This window comes from Phascolarctos cinereus, unplaced genomic scaffold, assembly GCF_003287225.1.
Source record: "Phascolarctos cinereus isolate Bilbo 61053 unplaced genomic scaffold, phaCin_HiC Scaffold_726;HRSCAF=1367, whole genome shotgun sequence".
NCBI lineage: Eukaryota > Metazoa > Chordata > Mammalia > Diprotodontia > Phascolarctidae > Phascolarctos > Phascolarctos cinereus.
In genome coordinates, this window is record NW_027556098.1 from 158,446,775 (window position 1) to 158,470,275 (window position 23,501).

The window sequence follows — 23,501 nt, forward strand, 5'->3', positions numbered from 1 at the left end:
GGTGGAGAAGGAAACAGCAAGTCATTCATTAAACTTCTTGAGAAAAGAAAGAGAATGACTGCCAGGTAACTAACTATTGATAGGGTATCAAATAGATGCTATAACCATCCAAGTACATCATATATTCATTCCTTTTACCCATGACTGTGGAGAAGATAGGCAGTAGTGCTGAATCACATAGGTGAAAGCAGAAAAGGACCATCCCAAGAATTGTAGCTCTTTTTCCCACCCTTTCTGAGGAAACTTTGTTACTCTCTCATTGTTTATCCTATGCTGCAGCCATTTAATTCTGTGGAATAATGTTCTAGCTTTCCATTAATGACATTTGGCCTCCTGGCTGCTACTAGTTTCAACTGCCTTCAGATGTGGTTTACTGGTACCTTCTCTTGTTGGCCACTTCTCAATAACATAAAAGAATGCTAATGTAATATGTTTCAACAGTGATTCCCATTTGATCTTTTGTGGGTTCTGGTATTTATCTGAGAATTATTGAGGACTGTTACACCTGAGTAAATGTTGAATGCCTCAAAATAAAAGGAAAAATTTCAAAATTTGAAAAGATTCTTCATATTTTAAGTTTACATAAAAATAAGAAGCATTATCCATCTAAATCACAATTATACAGAATGTTATATGTTTTTCAACCAACATATGGTGGCAGATAGATTTGGTCAAATGTGTTGTGAATTAATATAATGTTTGATATAGCCTTTGTGAAGTAATTATTTTGTATACTGTGGCTTTATTTTTCTTTGCCTTCAATTTTTTTCATTGTTTTTATCTTGTTATGTTGTTACAGATAATAGATGAAAAAGTTACTCCCTTTATTTGGGGAAAAGTACATTGTTTCCTCTTCCTTTAAATGTGCTTATGATTTCATTTGTGTAAATTCTGATGGACATCACAGTTTGTCCATACCTTTCTGTCTTCATGAATTGCTATGAAAAAAGTCATCACCAGGTGGCTTATCTTTTAGTAATGGCACTTTGTACACTTAATGAGACTGGTCCTTAGCAAATAGCTATAGTCCTTTACAGAACTTGTGCTTCACTGACCCAGCCTCTAAGCATTCAAGGTGACCTCCATCCCACTATGAAGCCCTGGATTAGGACTTGAAGCAAGATTGTAAAATTTCTTTAGATAATTGTCAGATTTTCTCAAAATTATTTCTTCTGATTTTAAATTAGTTGTGCTGTAGTTTCATTCATTCAAGAAATAACAGTAAAAGCAATGTGTTTGGAATCAGCCAATCTCACCTAAAATTCTAGCTCTGATACTTGCTATCTGTATAACATTGGTAAAATTATTTGGCCTGACTTTCTTCTTCTCTAAAATGACGAGGCTGTAATATATAATTTGTAAGTCTTCTAACTCCAAATACTTTGTTTCATCATGAATTTCATTTTTTGCATTTAATTCAGTTTTTTCTTTTACAGCTTTGTGAATCTTTATATTCTAAAATTAAAGCATTATAATGACATGTTTTTACATTTTATAGTTAAAATAAAAATTTCAATAACAAAATATAAGAATATTTCTACTTTGGGCATACCTTAATACTTTTTAACATATTCTATTACAAAGAAAGCTTCCTAAAGCCATGATGGTCAGGAGCCTTGAAAACCTGATTGGATATAAAGATTGGGGCTCCATGGGTGTAAAACGTTGCATATATCATCAGAATTTTTTAGTATATTGGTGGGTTTTCTTGGATTTAGTTTTCTTCTTTTTAAAATATCTATTACAAGGTATAATTGGGTGGGGCCAGAGGAGATATAAAGGGAGAACTTTGTAATGTAAATGTACTGTAATGTAAAAACAAAAGCTATTAATAAAATTTTATTTTAAAAGAAAAATAAAATGTGCCTGCATTTCTTCCTATATATATATATCTAGAATATTTTTTTTTGATAACCAAATCTATTACAGCAAGTCTCTCTTGTCCTTGAGTTGAGGCCATACCTTTTCCATGAAACTACTGACTGAACCTGCCCTATGAAAGAAGTGTGATGCCCTTTTAATATCTTGTTGTTGTTGTTTTTAAAATATCGTATTTAAATTCTGGAAGGTATATTTCTCATTGATGTTTACTTTTGGATTTCTCATGTACAATGCTATATTTTTCATATATTTCTCATTTTTCATAGCACCTAGATGCTTAAGTAATACTTATTGGCTTGATGACTTTGCTAAAACTCTTGGTGCCTTAGCTCTCTCTGTTACATAAAGAGAAGACTCCAAATAAAATGACTGTGATGGATGAGATTTTAATTATGTTAAAGAGAAGATAGATACCAAGAATTTCAAGCATTTATGCATAACTTTACGTAAGTGGGAACATTCTCCATGTTCTAAATAATACCTAGGAAACTTGGGCTGTGTTTATTCAACACAGGAAACTTAGAATCCATTTACTTTAATAACCAGTCAACAGGTGAAACATTTAATTGAGCACTCAGTTGTTTGGTTGACATTTTACCAAGAAGTGGCTTGACAGGTTTGTTTTCAATGAACTATTTTTTTTTCAAATTAAGTTAACTAGATATTTTGGTCAAACTAACACAGTAGTCTATTCCTTGATTTCTGCCTATATTTAGTAGGATTTTGGACTAGCTGAACTTTAAAGTCCCTTCCAAACCTGAATTTGTGATTCTACTTGCTTGGAGTTAATGTGCATGATTGTATGCATATATTCACTTGAAATCTATTTGATTAACTGAATAATTTCTAATGAACTTGTGTGCTCTGATTTCCATACAGTCATGTGACCCCCACTCGATGCAAAGAAGGAGTCGCTATCTCCTAAGGCCTCCACTTAGCTCCAGGACCTGTGCTGAAGACTCACAAGTACAACCTTGTATTCTTAATGAAAATTGTTTCCAGTACTATTACAATATAACAGGTATGTATTTAAACTCACAATTGGGATTATATTTTGCAAACATCTGATCATTATTTGTATACACATATACAATATATATACTTATGTCTATGTATACCTACCTGGGCAAGGAAATGAGAAGCTGAAGATTTCTTTACTTCTTTTTATTTTTTGAAAATGAATGTCATAGGGGCAGGTGGCACAAAGGAAAAAGCATGGGCCCTGAAGTCAGCAGTACCTGAGTTCAAATCCAGCCTCAGACCAACACATGACCCTGGGCAAGTGACTTAATCCCAATAGCCTAAAAAAAAAAAAGCCATACCCCATGGTTAATCATGACTGATAATAGTTTGTAGGTGATAATAACTAACATTCATTTGAAATTTTCAAAGCATTTTAGAACACTTTTCACTGCCAACAGCCCTAGAAATAGATATTACAGCTATTATTCTTTCAGTTTTACAAAATGAGGAAATTGAGGTTCATAGAGTTTATGACTTTTCCTTGGTTTTATATAGCTGATAGTTGTTGGAGGTAGGTTTTGAACCCACTACTCCTGACTCCAGTTTTCACACTTAATCTAGGATACCTTGCTGCCATGATATAGGTGATGATGTTGGTGATGATGATTGATGATGATGATGATGAGGAGGAGGAGGAGGAGGAGGAGGAGGAGGAGGAGGAGGCAACGGTATAGTGGACTGTGCAGCAGCTTTGACATCAAGAATACCTGGGTTCAAGTATTGCTTTTGGCACATTAGAGCCCTGTGACCATGATCACTTGAACTTTTGTTGACTTAGGCAACTATTTAAGACTTTAAGTTATGACTAGAGGGAATTTCCACATAGGAAGTTCTCCATATTGATGAAATCACAGTTTTGACTCTCTTATTACTACTAAAAATAATAATGGTGGCTGACATTTATATAGTGCTTTCTTTTTAAAAGTGTCCATTGGAGATATTTGAAATGAGATTATAATAAAAAGACATGGTGCAGTTTTAAAATGACATTTTATTAAGTCAAGATAATCTGAAATGACATAAGCATGTAGAATAGAACCCATTTAGGAAAGAATATAATCCATTCACCATAGAAGGTGTTTCAAAATCTTCATTATTTTAAATAACATGACCTTGCCCGCAGCTCTCACTATAGATGAGAGTGATGACTTTTAATAATGCCTTTTTAGAGGAATTGGGAATCTCAGATTGAACCAGTAAATTGATAACCTTTGCTGAAAAGCACCTGTGAAGACAGCCTTGCAGAGGCAAATTTGCCAAAACTATACTACAAGGTGCCATCTTGGGAAGAGTCCCAGTGCTGCATTAGCAGCTCTATGTCCAAATGGCAAAAAGCCAACTTTTTCTGATGTTTGCCATGGTAATGACCAATTTTGATTGCACCAACTAAGAAAAACTCTGCACTGAGTTCTGAGGGGCCAGCAAAACTGTAGGTGACAAAAACTTTATGTCAATATATGTCTTTTCATTTCTCTGGGCCCAAGTAGTGTCATCTACAGAATAAATGAGTTGGACTTCTATGGACTATATCTTCCTTTCCAGCTACAAATTCTTAGAGTAAATTTCTGAAAACATGCCAAGTTCAGATTCTGTACTTTAAAGCCTATTTGTCCAAGGTGGTAATCTTTTTTTTTTTTTTTGGCTTTTTTGGTGAGGCAATTGGGATTAAGTCACTTACCCAGGGTCACACAGTCAATAAGTGTCATCTGTCAGAGACTGGATTTGAGCTCATGTCCTCCTGACTCCAAGGCCAGGGCTCTATCCACTGAACCACCTAGTTGCCCCTGGTAGTAATCTTTTTAAAGTAGTAGTTGTAGTAGTTGTTGTTTTATCTCTGTTCTTATTGAATAATTTGAGATATCTCCCTTCTTTCAAAACCAAATGAAATGGTCAATTGGTTCTAAGAACACAGACTGTTGAACCTGTCCTTCATCTGTCTAGATCACCAAATTATTCAGGCAGTTCTGTGCTGCAGACTTAGATGTTGCCCAAATGGGTTTTTCCAGTCCCTCAGTCTGTAACAATGGAGATCTTTCTGCACGTGACAATGCTCTCTCTTGGTTCTCCTACTAGATATCTGTTAATCTTTGCTAGACTATCATTCACACCCCTTCTCCTAACTGTAAATATCTCTCACATTCTGTTCTGGGCCCTCCTCTTTTCTCTCCTTTCACTCTCTCACTTTGTGATCTTATTAGCTCTCTTAATTTCAATCATCATCTCCATGAAGATGATGCCTTGATCTTCTTATCCAGCACTAATCTTTATTCTGAGCTCTAGTCCCACGTTATCAAATACCTTTTGGACACTTCCAACCCATGCCAATTATATGCTAGAGGTACCTCACATGTCTAAAACAATTCATTTTCCCATTTAATTGCACTATTCTCCCTCAAATCCCCATCTTGGTCAAATAAATTACTATCCTTCCAGTCAGCCCTATCTAATTGGTCACAAAATGTTATTATTTATATTCCCAAAAAATCTCACTCATCTCTCCCTTTCTGTTTGCTCACACCCTATTTTAGGTCCACATCACCTCTCACCTGGAAATTCCAATTGCTTCTCTGGTTGCCTTCAGTAATTCTCTACATTGAGTCTAACTTTAGCTAGATCCAGGTTGTCCTTCAGGATTGAGATTGGAGTAAGAGGAGACATTTACAATCCATCTAACAGTTAACCAAAGAGACTTAATTTAGCCATAGCAGGAAAAGAGTACTCAGCCAAAGACATAGTGATGATTTATTTGAGTTTAGCTTCCTTCCTTTTATATTGCTCATGGTGATCCATTGGTTAAGACTCAGGGCAGTACTGGAGCTCCTTTTGTGTTCTTGTATGAAAGTAAGCAGGAACGGGCAGCTAGGTGGTGTAGTGGATAGAGCACTGGCCTTGAAATCAGGAGGACTTGAGTTCAAATCTAGCCTCAAACCAAACACTTGACACTTACTAGCTGTGTGACCCTGGGCAAGTCACTTAACCCCAATTGCCTAAAACAACATAATTTAGAAAAAGTAAGCAGGAATCCACATGAATACCTTGAATCTTCATCCCTTGGACCAGTCAAGCTACAAAGATAATTTCAATGCTTTTAAGGAAAATAATTCACCTATCTTAGATGATTGAGAATGCTGATAATTATTCTCCCTATTATGTGACTTTTCTGGCTTAACACATTTAATGCCTTTCCCATATTCCAAACTGGCCTTCTTGCTATTCCTCAGAGAGAGACTTTATTTCCCATCTCTGTGCTTTTGCACCGGCTCATGCCTTAGGCCAGAAATGTCTTCCCTTCTCTCCTTCAATTCCTCATATTCCTTCTTTTCATTAAGACTCAGCTCAAGTGCCACCTTCTATATTAAGCCTTTCTTGATGCCTGCCACCAGCTGTTTCCTCATTGTATCCCCAATACGTTCAGAAGATATTCTTTCCAAACCTTGTGGATATATGTGCATTTGTATGTTTGTGGTCTGTTTACATGCTCATGTATTGTGAGAAGTAGCATGAGGTAGTAGAAGAAGGGAGGACTGGCCTTGAATTCAGACAATTCTGAGTTCAAGTCCTGCTTTGAACAAATACTAGCTATGTTACCATAGCATGCTTTCTAACCTTAGTATCCAGCACAATTCTTTCCACATAGGATAGGCAAAGCCTTGGATTGGTGGTTTCACTGCTCTAGGGAAGACAGTTGAGAAAACTCGTGATACCAAGGATTGATGCTTTTCTCCAACTGATAAACATAAATAACTCCCTGGAGAACTGACTTAGCCAATTTTGTATACTTAGTCAATATGTGTCACAGGTAGGACTTGAACCCGTACATCTCCCTGACTTAGAGGCCAACTCTATATTCTTTATGCCACATTGCCTCTCCTACCTGTCTCATTTGTTGTTGTTGTTCAGTCATTTGAGCCATATCCAAACCTTTGTGTCCGTATTTGGGATTTTCTTGACAAAGATACTGAAGTGGTTTGCCATTTCCTTCTCCAGCTCATTTTACAAATGGGGAAACTGAGGCAAAGAGGCTTGAGAGAATTGCCCACAGTCATACTGCTAGTAACTGTCTGAGGCCAGATTTGAATTCAGGTCTTCTTGACTTGAGGCTTGGCACTATTTTTGTCTTTGTATGCCAAGGACCTAGCACAGTACTTGAAATACTGTAAATTTTTAACGAATGCTTTTTCAATCAATTCATTGACAATCCCTAAAGAACATTCCAGCTCTTAGTCTTAAAATTTGGATATTTTAGGACAGAATTATTTTGAAATTTGAACTCTATTTCATATGCTATATTGAATTATGTTCTGTATATTCATAATAGTTTTGTGAGTTATGCAGTCTAAGTATTATCTCCATTTTATACATAAGGAAATTGAGGCTCAGGAAAAGGAAGTCCTAGGGAAATTATCATCATTTCTAAATTATTTTCCCTCTGGATATAAATGTAATTCCAGGCTATTGTTCTTCTGCCAGCCTGATTGATTTTGGATGCTACTTCCCACTGATGTCAAGAGGGAAGGATCAGGGAATGCCAAGTTGTTTGATTATGGGACTCAGCAAAACATACTCATCCAGGTTAACAATTTATTTCTGCTAAAAATAATAAATAAACACTGATTTTCAAAGCTAGAATGAAATGACTGTTGCATTATCTACCTGGCTGCTCCCTTCTACTCATGCAGATAATCAGGAGTTGATTGTACTTTGCCCATACTTTTGTGTCCTCTTTGCTAAACACATCATTATGTCCTTGCAGAATGGAGCATGTGCCAACTGAGTGAAAATGCGACCTGTGGACAAGGTGTCAAGACACGCCTTTTGAGCTGTATGCGTAGTGATGGGAAGACAGTCAGTATGGATTACTGTGAACAGGTAATTCCTAAAAGTTCACATATCATACACAGTGAATGATTTGAACATTTTGATGAATACTGGGTATTTGAAATACATGAAAGACTTTACATTTTAGCAACTTACATTTTAATGAAATTAGAGGGATACACATAGGACCATTAAGTTCATAAATTTCGACAAATTGGGAACAGAAGACTTTCCATATTGTGAAAAAAGTTATTTTGGAATAGTTTTAAAGAAATTAAATTACTCAGGTATTTATTAAAGCCTTACTTTATGCAAGTTAGCTGTAGCATAGTACTTTGAAAAAATCATAGATTTAGAAGAGGAGATTGTGTGTTCAGTTTGTGACATATTGAGTTTGTGATACTGGATAAATATTCCAGATGGAGCTGTTCAAAAAGGTATTTATAAATGTGACACTAAAGCTCAAAAGTCAGACTGTGGCTAGTTACAGAAATTTGGGATTAATATGCAGCTGAAAACTCTAGTGGTACATAAGATTGCTAAGAACAGGTAGAAAGAGAAATGAAGAACACCTAGGACTGAGACTTGGGGAACATTTTTTAAAGAAGGAGAAGAAAGAGAAATCAGACAGGTAGCATTAATATGAAAAAAGAACTGTTTCCATGATACCAAAAGAGAAGTCTCTAGAAGTAGGCATTAATCAATAATGGTCAAATGCTATAGAAATGGCAAGTAAGAGAATAAAAACTTACAATTCCAGAATCTCAGAGCTGGAAGTATGGCAGATATTATGTAGTCCCTCTCTCCATGAACATGAGTCTCCTCTACAACATCACCAATTAGTAGTTACCCAGAACCCCTCAAATGAGCAGGTGCCCATTACCTGCTAAGGCAGCACATTCCATTTTTGAAGAACTCTTAAGTTCATCATTGTACGCAGAACATTAATTTGCCTTTCTGCAACTTCTACCTATGGCCCCCTAATTCTGCTGTTTGTAGAAATCAGAACAAGTCTCATTGTCCTTCTTCATCATAGCCCTTTAGATGTTTGAAGTCAGCTCACATGGCCAAATTAAGTCTTCTCTTTTTCAGGTTAAATATCCTTAGTTCATTCAAACAATGCCCTTATGCCAAGGCCCCCAGGCAGTATCCCAGTTACCTTCTTGAAGCATTTGCCACCTTGACAATGTCCTACTTAAAACAGGGTACGGAGAACTGAACATAACACTCTAGATATAAACTGCCCAGGCCAGAGTACAGAGAGGCTGTCATTTATCTCATTGTAGATAAATTCCTCTCAATGTATCCTAAGATTGTGTCAAGTTTTCTGACATCCATATCACACTGTTGAATCATCTTGAGTTATTTTATGCTAAAATCCCTAGATAATTCACACACAAACTACTGTCTAGTCATTTATCTCCAACATATGTTTCTGAATATTATTTATGATTTTACATTTGTCTTGATTTGGCCCATTGTTCTAGCTTATTATGATATATACAGAGATATAGATATCTAAATAGATATATACCTATAGATAGATATAGATACAGATATTCAGATTCTGCTTTGCCATCCAACTGGTTTGTTATCCTTCCCAACTTTGATAAACATTTTAACTGTTGTTTAACTCATCATTAATACAATTAAAATATTAAACATCGTAGTGCCAAGGACAATACCATCTCCAAAATGAGACCTTCATCCAGGTTGACATAAGCTCATTAATTACCACTATTAGGGATCAATTATTCAACTATTTCTAAATCACCTAACTTTTTTCCTGTATTTCCCACAAGGAAACTATCAAATGCTTTGCTGAAGTCTAATTTCTCTCATGAATTAGTCTTTTAATCATGCTGAAAAAAGTCTGGCATGACCTTTACTTGATGAAGCCATGTGAGCTGCTAGCAATCACTGCTATACTTTCTAGGTATTCACAAGCTATCCCTTTCAAAAACAAATCTAAGAATTTGTTAGGAATTGAATTTAAGCTCATGAGCCTATATTTTACAGGAACTACCATTTCTCTTACTTTGAAAATTAGGAAAATAATTGCTCAAGATCAGACCTATAGTATTTTTTCTTGTCTTCCTTAGCATTTGTTGTCAACCTCACTTCATTCTGAATTTTCACCCTCCTAACAGGACCATTACAGGCTTTTGTATTCATCTTCTGATACTTGTTACTACTGTTAAATTCCCTGAACATATCTTTTAAAAATCTAAGTTGATCAGTGAGGTAGCTTCCTCTGTATCTACAATGATCTTTTGAACTTAACAATTGTGAGCAAATAAATTTAGTCATTAAGAGGTCATTAGTTCTTGGCCTTATAGAAGAGATGAATATATGTATCTACCTTCATTCTAAAATAGGTATGGAAGTATGCATATTGAGTGTTAAATACTCTTTAGGACATAGTAACTATATTTGTTAGTTGTGCTTTTCACAACCTGCCTTTCCACCTTACAAATTTTCTTATGCTTTATTCATTCAGTCAACATACTTAGTAAGTACCCACTATGTAGCAGACATTATACTAAGCACTGGATATAGAAATACAAAAGGCAGCCCTTGATCTCAAGGAGCCCACTGTCTAATGGGGAGAGACAACATACAAATAGCTATGTATAGTATAAATTGGAAATAATCGACAGAGGAAAGGTAGTAGAACAAAAAAAAAATTGGGAAAAGTTTCCTATCGAAGGTAGAATTTTTATTCATTCATTCATTCATTCACTTATTTACTTACTCATTTATTTATGTGTTTATTTAATTGTTTATTTATTTATTTATTTGTTAGTGAGGCAATTGGGGTCAAGTGACTTACCCAGAGTCACACAGCTAGGAAGTATTATGTGTCTGAGGATGGATTTGAACTCAGGTCCTGAAGGTAGGATTTTAGATAGAACTGAAGGAAGCCAGAGAATATAAGAGGTATGGATGAGGAAGGAAAACATTCCAGGCATAAGGGACTGCCAGTGATGATGCCTTGTTGAGAGATGGAGTGTCTTGCTTGAGGAAGAGAAAGATTAATGTCATGGAATCAAAGAATAGGGGGTAGGAGTATAAAGGACTAAGAAGATTCAAATGAGGGTTGAGGGTTAAAACATTATGAAGGGTTTTGAACACCTAACAGGGGATTATATATTTGATCTTGGAGGCAACAGAGAGTCATTTGAGTTTGTGTGTGCTGAAGAGTTTGGTTATGTGTGACATGGATAAATCTATGACTTAGGAAAATCACTTTGGCAGCTGAGAGATTTGGAAGACCAACCAATAGGTGACTGCATTAGTCCAAGAATGAGGTATTAAGGACCAGCACCATGGTGGTATCAGAGGAGAGAAGAAAATGTGTAAGAGAGGTGTTACAAAGGCAAAATTGACAGGCTTTGGGATCAAATTGGATATGGTGTGGGAGGCAGGGATTAAAGAGAGTAAAGAGTAGAGGGTAAGGTTGAGTAACTGGGAAGATAGTGGTATCCTCAACAATAGCAGATGAATTAGGAAGATGAAATGGTTTTAGGGAAAGCGAATGAGTTCATTTTTATACATATTGAGTTTAAGATGTTTATTGAACATACAGTTCAAGATGCAGTTGAAGATGAAGATCAGCAGAGAGATAAGTAGATTTTAGAAGCATTAGTGTAGACATGATAATTCAATTCTTGGGGGTTGATGAGATCACCAAGTGAAACAGTTTAGAGGGAAATGAGTAAAGGGCACAGGACAAATCCCCATGGGGCTTGTCCTGGACAAAAAGCTAGCAAAGGAGACTGAGAAGTAGGAGTCAGGCAAGAGGAGAACCAAAAGAAAGTATCAAGAAGAGGATGATTAACAATATCAAAGACTGCAGAGAGGTGACGTATGAAGAAACAGTCATCTGTGCACTCTCTGATCCAATGTAATCCAATGTTCTACTTACGGTTCCTCACAGCTGGTAATCTATCTCTCATTTCTGTCTATTTGTACTAGCTATCTTTCGTGACCATAAGACTTTTCCTTCTCATTTCTGGCTCTTAGAATCCTTCTCTTTTTTCATTGTTTTCAAGACAACTCAAATACTATTTTCTGCAGGAAGCCTTTCAAAACTTCCTTTTAAAGTTATGTTCTATTTACCTGTACATATCTTGAATGTATTTTTATTTTCATGTTGTCTTCCAAATTAGGGTTCAAGTTCCATGTGGGCAAGGACCATTTTTGTCTTTTTTTGTATCCCCAGTACTTTGCAGAGGGCCTGGCACATAGTAGTTCTTAATAATTACTTTTTGATTGATTGAGAGGAAGTATATGTCAGTCCAAGTATTTATTAAGCACCTACTATGTGCTAAGCACTGTGCTAAAGTACTGGGAATACAAAGAAGGACAAAAGACAGTCCCTGTCCTCAAAGATGACACAATTTAATGGGGAGACAACAAGTAAATAAATATATACAAACATGTTATGTATGTTATAAGTAGGAAATACTTAATGGAGGAAAGTTACTAGAATTAAGAAAGATTGGAGAAGATTTCCTCTAGAAGGTGGAATTTTAGATAGGACTTGAAGGAAGACTAGCAAGCCAAGAGGTGAAAACGAGGATGGAAAGTATTCCAAGTTTGAGGGAAAACCAAAGGCCAATTTCATTGAATCAGAGTATGTAAGGGTGTGCTGGTATAAGATGTAAGAAGATAGTATATTTAGAATTGTCAGTGACATACAAATAGACTACATTAAAAAACTTTTTTTAGAGATCATTGATTACTTTGGAGAGAGCTTTCTTTTCAGTAGAACAGTAAGGGGGGGGAATGTGGACTATAAAAATTAAACAGTGACTGGATGATAAGAAAGTCCATTCATTGAGTATAGAATATTTTTTTCTAGATGTTGAGGTGTGAAAGGGAAGAGAGATGTAATGTCAGTGGCAGGGGACAGGGAGATTTTTTTTTTGTTTATTTTAGGATAAAGACAACCTGACAATTTACCAGAAAAAAGAGAAGGAGTAGATAATCACAAACATTTATTAAGAGCCTATTATGTTCCAGGTACTATGTGAAGTGCTGAAGATACAAAGAAAGACAAAAGATAGTACCTGCTTTCAAAGATCTCACAATCTAATGGAAATGGATATTGAAGATGAGGTAGAAGAATGGGGAAAAATATATGAAGCAAGGTTCTGAAGGAGAAAGGAGGTGCATTGAGATCAAGTGCCCAATAAGAGAGTTTAGTTTTGTTAAAGAGGAAATCCACTTTATTTCATGAGTTGAGTAAAGAAGAAATGTGAAGAATGAGGTTACTAGTTATGGTGGAGTAAAGATAAGGGAATCAATGCTATAAGTATTCCATCTCTTCAGAAAAGTAAGAGACAAGGTCATCTGATGAGAGAGAAGCAAGTGGGCCTGGAGCTTGGGGCTTGAGGAGTAGGAAGATCACTCATCAGAAATTCCATGGAGAGTATGATAAGGGTCAATCTACAAAGAATTACCCTTGCACTTTTGCAAAAGAGAGAATCTAGCTGATGTTAGATAGAATATGCCTCTAATTGATCTAGCCATCATTGTTTAAATGGAAGTAATTTATAGATATGTAATGTCACTTCTGAGAGGATGTATGGATAGTCAATCAATAAACATTTATTAAATACCTATGTGCTAGTTTCTGTGCTAAGTGTTGAGGATTAAAAAAAAGAGGTAAAAGAGTCTCTTCCATCAAGGAGCTTACAATCTAATGAGTAAGACAACATGCAAATGAATATGTAACAAGCTATATGCAAAATAAATAGGAAATAATTAATAGAATGACAGAAATAGAAACAAGAGGGATTGGGTAAAAGATTTTCTGTAGAAGGTGAGATTTTAATTGGGACTTAAAAGATGCTATGGAGGTCAGTAGTCAGAGCAGAGGAGAGAGGGAGAATTTCAGACAGGGGGGACCATTAGAGAAAATACTCAGAGCTGAGAGATGAAGTGTCTTGTTCATGGAACATCCATGTCATTGTAATTGTATCAGAGAGCAAACTTAGAGGAGTAATCTGTAAGAAGATTGGAAAGGTGGGAGAAGACCAGGTTATGAGAGGCTTTGAATGCCAAAGAGTATTTTGCATTTGAGCTTGCAGGTGATAGGGAGCCACTGGTGTTTACTGAGTAGGGAGGTGATATGAAAGAACATGCACTTCAGGAAAATCATTTTAGTGGTTGAATGAGGATGGGTTGGATTGGGGAGCAACTTGAGGCAGGCAGACCCACCCTGTAGGTTATTGCAATAATCAATGCATGAGGTGATAAGGGCCTGCAGTAGACTGGTGGTAGTGTTAAAGGAGAGAAGGGGACATTTTTGAGAAATTTCACAAAGTGGAACTTGACAGGTTTTGGTAACACATTGAATATGGGGATGAGAGATAGTGAGGAGTCCAAAATAACTCCTAAGTTGCTAATTCCAGAGACTGTGAGAATGGTGCTGCCCTCTACAATAATAGAGAAGTTGGAAGATGGGAAATGTTTAGGAGGAAAGAAAGATAACAAGCTCTGTTTTGGACATCCAAGTTGAGACATCTGAAAGGCAGTTGGAGAAGTGAGATGGAGGGTCAGCTGAGATTTAGGATAGCAAGATAGACAGATCTGAGAATCATGAACATAGAGAAGATATTTAAATCCATGGGAGTTGATCAGATCACCAACTAAAGCCTTATAGAAGGAGAAGAGAAGAGAGGCCCAGGACAGAACCCTGAGGGACACTTGTGGTTAAAGGGCATGACCTAGAAGAGGATCCAGCCAAGGAAACAGAGGATCAGCAGTCAGAGAGGTAGGAGGAGAATCAGGATAAAATAATGGCCCCAAAACCTAGAGAAAAGAGAGTATCAAGGAGGAGAGAGTGATCAGTAGTGTCAAAAGCTGCAGAGAGGTCAGAGACAATAAAAATTGAGAAAAGAGAATTGGATTTGAGAACTAAGACATCATCAGTAATTGGTGAGAATAGTTTCAGTGCAATGATAAAGTCAAAAGCAAGACTGTAAGGGATTGAGAAGAGAGTGAGAGGAAAGAAAATTGAGGCACCTGTTATAGACAGATTTTTCAAAGAGTTTACCTCCAAAGGGAAGAAAAAATATAGGTTGATAGTTGGAGGGAGATGAAAGATCAAGTGAGATTTTTTTCAATATAGGGGAGATATGGGCATATTAATAGGCAGTAAGAAATGAGACAGGAGATAGGAAAATAATGAAAATAAGTGAAAGGGTGAGAATGACAGAGACAAGCCTGGAAGAAGGGAATGAACTAGATTGACACAAAGATAGGAAGCAGAATAAGAAGGCCCATGGAAAAACCATTATAATGGAATAATCCTCAGCTTTTCTGATTAGAAATGGAAAATATAGGAGAAGAAATAAAAGACAATTTTGGGGAGTGTTGTGAAAGTCTTGATAAGTATCTAGACACCTTTTCACAAGAATGGCAAGCTTTTTTATAACCTTAACTTTCTAAATGCATATTTAGGTTTGTCAGTCCATATTAAATGAATAGAAGCACTTTAGTCAATTTTGTATATAACTGATCAAATTATCGGTATCAATTGAAGGAAATGAGGTGTTTGGCATGGAGAAGAGAAAACTCGATGGGAAACATAATAATTGCCTTCAAGTATTTGAAGAACTTCCATATGGTACAGAGATTAGTCACTTTTTTTTATCTCCAGAGAGCAGTAACAGAAACAGCCACGGAAGTTGTAAAAGGGAAAATTTAGGATTGATGTCATAAAAACTAAAAAACATAATGCCTAACAATTAGAAAGATCCAGAAGTGCAATGAGAAACTTCAAGAGATGCTGGATCTCCACTGGAGAGCCTTAACCAAAGAAGGGATTACCACTTGTCCAGCATATTGCTTGGAAATTCCCCTTTGGGCATGGTTCAGACGTTGTGTTACACTACTAAGTTTCCTCCTAACTCTAAAATGCTGTGATTCTGTGTGTGATCCCATCACTGGTAAGTAGGAACACAATGCACATATATACACACACATACAAATGCATGTATACTCACAGACATACATCACACAAACACACACAAGTTTAGAAACCTTCCCCCTCTTCTGCAAGAATGAATAAATACCAGAGGATCTTTCAAGTGAAAGGCGTGGCCTACAGCAGGGATTTTCTACTGGGCTAAGATTATCCTCTACATGTTAATATTCTTTTTGAGGGTTCTTCTCTAGAAGGGGCTAATGTCATATGATAAACAGATTATGGCAGGGCAAGATAAACCTCCTCTCAATCCCACTTTTGTAATAGTTTCCAATGTTCCTGCTTGGCTAGAAATATAGCTTTAATATAGACCTATTTTTTTTTTGTTGTTGTTAGCTCATGACTTGATCAACATTGAAGACTTATTGGATACTAATGATATTCTAATGAGAGGTGGTACAGAATTGATAACAAGTCTCATAGTTAGGCAGATGTGGGTTCAAGTCTTCAAGCACATACAGGCTATGAGATTCTGGCTAAGTCTTTTAAAATCTCTGTGACACCAGAGAACTGTTTAAGATCATAAGTTGCGGAATAGTTGCCCATCTGTATTGGTAGGGGGAGTTTTAAACAATGAATCATAATTTTTAAAACTTTTTCAAAGTTGAATGGCATCTACTTTGTTGATCAGTCTTCTCCTTAAGGCCCTTTCCCCCTTTTCCATTAGCAGGTTTGATCATCTAATCTGGATGCTCCATTCAGAGATGCTTCAAACCTATATCTTATCAGTTTCACATTGATGTTTTTTTCTCCCCCTGTGGATAACTTCCCATGATCCTTTTAATTAGATGATATACCTAAGAGAAAGCCAATGCTTTCCAAAGTGATGGAAAAAAGTTGCTTCGTATACTTCGTTAAGGTATTCTTTAGGTATTTTGTGATTTTTTAAAAATCATCTTGAATCACCTTTTGTTTAAGCTAACAATCCTTGCCTGGAGCTCAGGTTATATTAATTCAGTGTGTTTTCCTCTGTGCTCCTCACTAGCTAAGGAATCCCCAGGTCACATAGATGCCTGCTTCCTCCCTGGCTGACAGTCCTATAGGCCACATGTATTACTGTTTTTTCCTCCTTCTGGTTTCACCAGCTCAAATCCTGAAATCTGCCATCATAGCATTTTTTAGTGCTGTGTGTATCTAAAACTGATCTTTGTAACTGTAGAGAATATTCTTGAATCATCGGATTATAGAATATTAGACATGGAGCTGGAAGGGACCTTAGAAGTCATTGAGTCCAAACTTTCCTTTTATTAATCAGTAAACTGAGGCCCAGAGAGGTTAAGTTACTTGACCATGACCCCATAGATTATTTATTCTTCCTCACTTTATTTCATATCATTGTTTCTTCTATCCACCTTAAAATTATGTTCTCCCTTAACTCACCCTTTCCATTTCTTTGTACTTTTCTTTTAACTGAAGAATCAATGGACAATTTTTGAAAAAAAATTTGTTGTGATAATTGATCAAACTTCTTACTGTACACAGAAATTTATCCTGCCCTAGGTTTTATGTGTCCCTAACATGCTGGTTGGCTAGTAAATGTTCAGTCTCATAATAATATCAATGAGGATCAACGTGGGAATGGGACAGTAACCAAGTAACTGGTGATGCATTTCTTTCATTTCTATTTGCAGCAAAACTTGGAAAGACCTATGAAAATGAGCCTCCGATGCCTAGTGGAGTGTGCAGTGAACTGTCAGCTCTCAGAATGGACCACTTGGACTGAATGCTCACATACCTGTGGCCATGGAGGTATTTATATCTACCCCCAGTCAATGCCTAAGCCTCCTAAGGACCTATTGAATGGCTTCTTTAAAAGTAAAGATGACACTCTGCTGAGGCAAATTAGAAGATAACTCATTAAACAACCCACTAGTCTTTGAAAACCCAAAAATCAGTACATTAAAGCATTAGGCATATCTTGCAGCTCAAATATCCTGTATTTTTTGGGACCTAGAATCAATTTAAGTCAAAAACCATGTATTAAGCACAAACTACTAGCAGAGCAGAGCACTGTGCTAGGCACTGGGGAAAATATAAAGAGAAGTCATTTAGCTCATGCAGTTTATAATTTAATAGAAGGCCTAGAGGCTGAAAAGAATCCCAGCAGATCAAGGTGGAAGTCAGTGTGGAAGGCTACATTCCTGAGACCCCCGTTGTCAAAAAATCTGCTAGTTCAACAAGCTTCAGAACCCTTAGAGACTTTGGTTCCCATGCTTCATACATGTAGATTACTTGCTTCTAGGAGTCAAGAGGGGATTCATTATTGTGGGATCTCTGGCTTGCATGGGGAAATCCAGACAACAAGATTGAATATGCAGTTGTCAGAGCAAGAGAGACAATTTCTGCCAGAAGCCTTTGTTGTCCTTCACTGTCAGCTAAGTGCCCTCATATATTGCAAAAAAGTTAAAGATCTATGTATCCTGCTATTATCAAAGGTTCAGTAGACCCTTTTGACCAAGGGCCTATATTCTTATTTATACTACACTGCCAATCCATAACAGAAGGACACAGCAAGTTATAGGATTTTTAGGGCTATAAACAATTGGTCTTTCAAAAAGAAAAGACTACACATTATCTCTGTTTGCCAGCCTTATCTACTGTCAATATAGACACACTAAGCTAAAAGTGTTTTATTCCTCCTCTTATTTTCTTAGGGGACTTTATCTGGATCTCTCCTTTCCCTTGTCCAATTCTATCTTTTATTATACTTACCAGTGCACATGTCATGTTCACCAGCCCTAGCCCCAGTAGAATATAATCACCTTGAAGCTGAGACAATGCCATTAAAAAAAAATCTTCTTTGCCTACTATCTAGGAAATAATTAATAAATATTTTTTTCTAATTGATTTAATTCAATATGTCATTGTTCAGTCAATTTCAGTTGTGTCTGACTCTCCATGACCTCATTTGGGGTTTTCTTGGCAAAGATACTGGAGTGGTTTGCCATTTCCTTCTCCAGCTCATTTTACAGATGAGGAAACTGAGGTAAGCAAGGTTCAATGACTTGCCCAGGATCACCCAGCTAGGTGTTTGAGGCCAGATTTGATCTCAGAAAGATGAGTATTCCTGACTCAAGGTCCTATACTCTATCTACTGCACCACCTTGCTGCCCCAATAAATCACTTATCAGTAAGCATTTATTTAACTCTTACCACATGATAGGTACTCTATTACTCTCTGGAGATAACAAAGTAAAAGAAAATCCTTGTCCTTATAACATGTATGTAAGTGGAAATGTAAAAGATACATACAAAGTGAGATGCAAAGTAACCTTAGATGGAAAGTCATTTGCAACATAGAGCTCAGAGAAGGCCTTTTGTAGACAGTAGATTTTCAGCTGAGTCTTGAAAGAAGCCAAGGTTTCTAAGAGGTAGATGGATGAGGAGTGAGAACATTCCAGGCTTGGAATTCAGGGCAAAGACATTATAGACATATACCCTATGTCTGTGCCACAGTAATTCTGCATTTATGACGATGAAACATCATATTGTGGCATGCATTGGAAAGAGAGCTGAAGTTGTATTTAGATGACTTTTAATTCTATGTCTGTCGTTGACCTTGGGTAAGTCACTTATCCTTCTAGGAATCTCAGTTTCAGTTGGATCGAAGGTCTGCTTAGGATCCTTACAGCTCTACATCAATGACTCTAAATCTTCTCGTCAACTGGTATTCTGGTTGAAATATATTTTCACATTCATTGTTTTGTTTTAAAAAACAGATTTAGTAAACAAATTTATAGTGTAAACAAGACTGGCATTAGATGGGGTCAGAGGGCATGGAGGATGGCAAATTTAGCCTATTTGTCTCATCAGAATATTGAAAAGCACCATAGTTCTATTTATTTGCAAAAAAAGTACCAATTTGAAGTGATACAGACTGTTCAGTCAATTTAATTCAGTAAACATTTATTAAGCACTTCAAATATGTAAATCACCAGACTAGGCATTTAGATTTTTAAAATTTTTTTAAAAATCCTTGCTCTAAATAACTTTACCTTCTGCTGGGAAGATACAATATGTGATATAGATAAGTAAATACAAAATACATACAGAGTAAATAGAAATGTTTTAGTGGAGTGGAGCACTTAACAATCAGAGGGACCTCGAATGGACTTACATAGAAATAGAATGTTAAATAACACATGAGCATTAAAGCAAGACTTGGCAATACTTTGTTAGTCATTAATAATATTAATACCTTTTCTTGAAAGTAACTAATATTTTTAACTATAGTATATATGTTAATGTTTTTAAATATATCCTATAATTGTGATATTTCTTTCACTCTCCTAATCCCAGAAAGTCTGAATTTTTCGTTTGAGTGTAGAATAGAATTTTTAGAATGGAAAGGGGATCCTCTTGAGACAATCCATTCTATCACTATGTAAATCCAATCATGAAGAAGTCTTTCCTAACATCAAGCCTAAATGTGCCTCTTTGCTTTTTCAACTGATTGCTGCCATATCTCCCTTCTAGAGACAAACTTAACAAATCTCATCCCTTTTCCATATGATAAACCTTCAAATCCTTGAACACATATCTCATCTCCCCTTAGTCTTCTTTGGATTGAGTTATTTAAGCACTTTTCATTTGACATGAACTTAAAGCTCTTACCTTTCTTGTTGCCCTCCTCTGAACATTCCCTAGTTTATCAATCTCCTTGAATTGTTTCGTTTAGCACTGAACATCACACTTGGGATGTGATCCAATTACGGCAGAGTATAAAAGAACTATCACCTTTTTTATTACTGGACAGTATGGCTTAATGCAGCTCAAGATCACCTTAGATATTTTATACTTTAATCTTGTAGTTCACTAAGACCCCTAGATTTTTTTATACAAATTTGTGAAGTTGATTTATTGAACCCAGTTCTAACACTTTAAATTTGTCCCTATCAAATTTCACTTAATTAGGTTAAGCCCAGTGGCTTAACTTGTTACAGTCTTTTTGTACCCTTTTGTTGTTGTCTAGGATGTCATGTATCTATCCTCCTTTTGTTTCATAAATAAATTTTATAGCATGTCATTTATACCTTTAGTCAAGACATTTGATAGATATATTAAACAGCATAGGACCAAGCATAGATCCTTGGGGGCGCTGCCAGGTTGATACTGCATAACTATAACAAACATGGACAATCAAGTACACTATCAGTGACCTGTCCATGGAGCTAGGGTTTAAAGAACAATGGCACAGCTGTGTGCCATGGGATTTTCTAAACCAGACCATTAAAAAATACATGTCTATTTCAAAATGGCATTTACTAGATACCTTCCTTACACTAAGCACTGATGAGCAGCTTGAACCTCTTTTCCTTCCTCACCTCCCCCCAAAATAGCATTCATCCCTGACTCTGTCCTAAATCCTCAGGGGGCCTAAACAATTATCTCCCTTATTTTTACCATGATTAAGTTTCTAATTTTTACCCTTATGGCATAGCATAATTTAGTGATGTTTCCCAAACAAAGAGAATAGCTTATTTAAATTGTGTCTTAATAGGCACCCAAAAATAGGCTCAGAAATCTATAAACGTACAGAAGCAATGGTAAGAAAATTTGCACCATTCAGATTAACCTTTGTTTCTTAAAGCAGAGACTAACTTCATAATAGTGGAAAGAAAACTACTACATAGAACTTGTCTCTTAAAAGAAAATATTTACAATGTTTTCATCTGAGCCCACTGGGCTGGGGGAAAGATAAGAGCAAACCATGTACTTTGTCACAACAAATTAGGAAAGATACTCTAGCAAATTAAACAGAGTCACCCCTTGACACCTGGGACTATCAAGTGGCTTCTTTACTCACAACAAAAATCCAAAGTTGCCTCAATTTATGAAATCGATAGGCAGGTAGGCAAACCTTGACATGTCAGATGCCAGATAGCTTTCCCCAAGAGTTCAGACTTTCACATCAAACCAACAAAACTCCATTGATCTAGAAAAAAATTGAAGTAGGCAGCTATGTTATTTTCCAAGCATCTTGACTGTGTTGCTAATGTACACCTAATGCCTAGCACATACTTTCTAATTGTCTTAAAGATTTCAAGGTCAAAACTGTTAGAATCCAATTTATTTCAGGTTAGAGAGAGAACTGATTCTAAGCTCCCACTCTGGGATCTTCTCAGATGGATTTCAAAGATCAAAGCATGTAACAGAAGAGCTTAATATTTGGATTAGTCGTGTTCTTTGTCTGTTGAATTTTCATCAGTTCAGTGAAATGAAGAACTCCCTAAATTTAGCATAACATGAATAATTCATAATTATTATTTAACCGATAACACTCTAAGAATGTTATTCATTCCAAACCATGATTTTTTTTCCTGCTTTATTATTTGAATTCAACTTTGAAAGTTGTATGGTAATATTATACATGGTATAAAATGCAACATTCCTTCAGGGTGTCCCAGATGGCTTCTTCTAGCCAACGATAACAGTGATAATGTCGCGTGTAATTTCCCCACATAAAAAGAGTATGATTTACATTTGCCTAAGATATCAATACTTTGTAACTACTTTCTATTTCAAGAGCAAACCAGAAAAATTCCAGTCTTATTTTATCTTTTATCTATAGAAAGTTAGGTGGAACTTTTGGTCAAACATTACCAACAACTGGTCAGATACTCTGGCAAACTATTATTATGTCCTGGAAACTTCCAGAAGCCTCCAAATTTCCTTGATGTATTTCCCAGAAAGCAGAACCAGATGCAAAAGATATAAGTTGCAAAGTGGCAAACTTGGGTTTGATAGTGTGAAAAAACTTCATAAAACTGCTGCTCTCCTTGAGTGAAATATGCTGCCTTGGGAGGTAGTGACTTCCTTGTCCTTAGATAACTATTTATTATGTTATAGTTGGGATTCCTTTAGTGTATAGATTGAATTAAGCAACCAGGTGGTACAGGGAATAGAGTTCCAGGTCTGGAGTCAGGAAGATCTAAGTTCAAATCCAGCATCAGACACTTGCTAGCTGTGTGACCCTGGGTAAGTCACTTAATCTCTATTTACCTCAGTAAGCTAGGGACATACTGGAGAAGTAAATGGCAAACTACTCCAGTATCTTTGCCAAGAAAACCTGATGGACCAAGTCCATTGGGTCGGGTACAGTTGGACATGACTGAACAACAACAATGGGTTGGAATCGATGGCTACTATGATCTTGTCAATGTGGCTATTTCCTCCATCAGTACAGATTACCACCCATCTATGGCTTCTCCCCCTTCTGCATTTTTGTGTGGGATCTCACATAGCTTTTCCACCTATTGTGTTAAAGGCCGTCTTTGAGATCTTTTAACATTTTTGAGAGAAACTAGAGGGGGTACTACTAAATTACTGAGTTCATTTCTGATATCCCTTGCACTCACCAGAGATTAGATAAACATAGCAGCAAGTAAATAAATGCCATCTTAGAATACCAAATGCAAGAACTTGTTACTAGAAGGAATAGTTGGTATGCTAGTGTGATTAGGATGTATTTACTTTTGCTATCCATCTGTCCTAAATTTATGAGCTTATGATCTATTTTGACAATTAAGATCTTTGAAAATAGGTTAGCCGGTAATGTAAGAATGTCTCTATAGATATTAAAGTTAACAGACTCTGAATTTATGGTTCTAGTTTTAGCTGAAATATAAAGGGAACAGCATCAAGTTTGCTGATGATTTCTCTGGCCATAGAACTTTAATTTGCTTTCCATGATGGATTATTACAGGGGTTATTCTTGATGTTTACGGAATAAGTTGTAGCCATGGAGCATTGAACAGTATCGCCATTTGGTACAAGTACA

The 23,501-nt window shown here is 36.3% G+C and overlaps 1 protein-coding gene across 1 annotated transcript in view; it reads left to right on the top strand.

The window, feature by feature from the left end:
• The window catches only part of THSD7B (thrombospondin type 1 domain containing 7B), a 1,079,744-nt gene that overhangs the window by 1,012,861 nt on the left and 43,382 nt on the right, over positions 1 to 23,501 (top strand). The window contains 3 exon segments of the mRNA XM_021009415.2: positions 2,761 to 2,902; positions 7,658 to 7,773; positions 17,353 to 17,470. Coding sequence (XP_020865074.1) covers positions 2,761 to 2,902; positions 7,658 to 7,773; positions 17,353 to 17,470 — 376 coding nt within the window.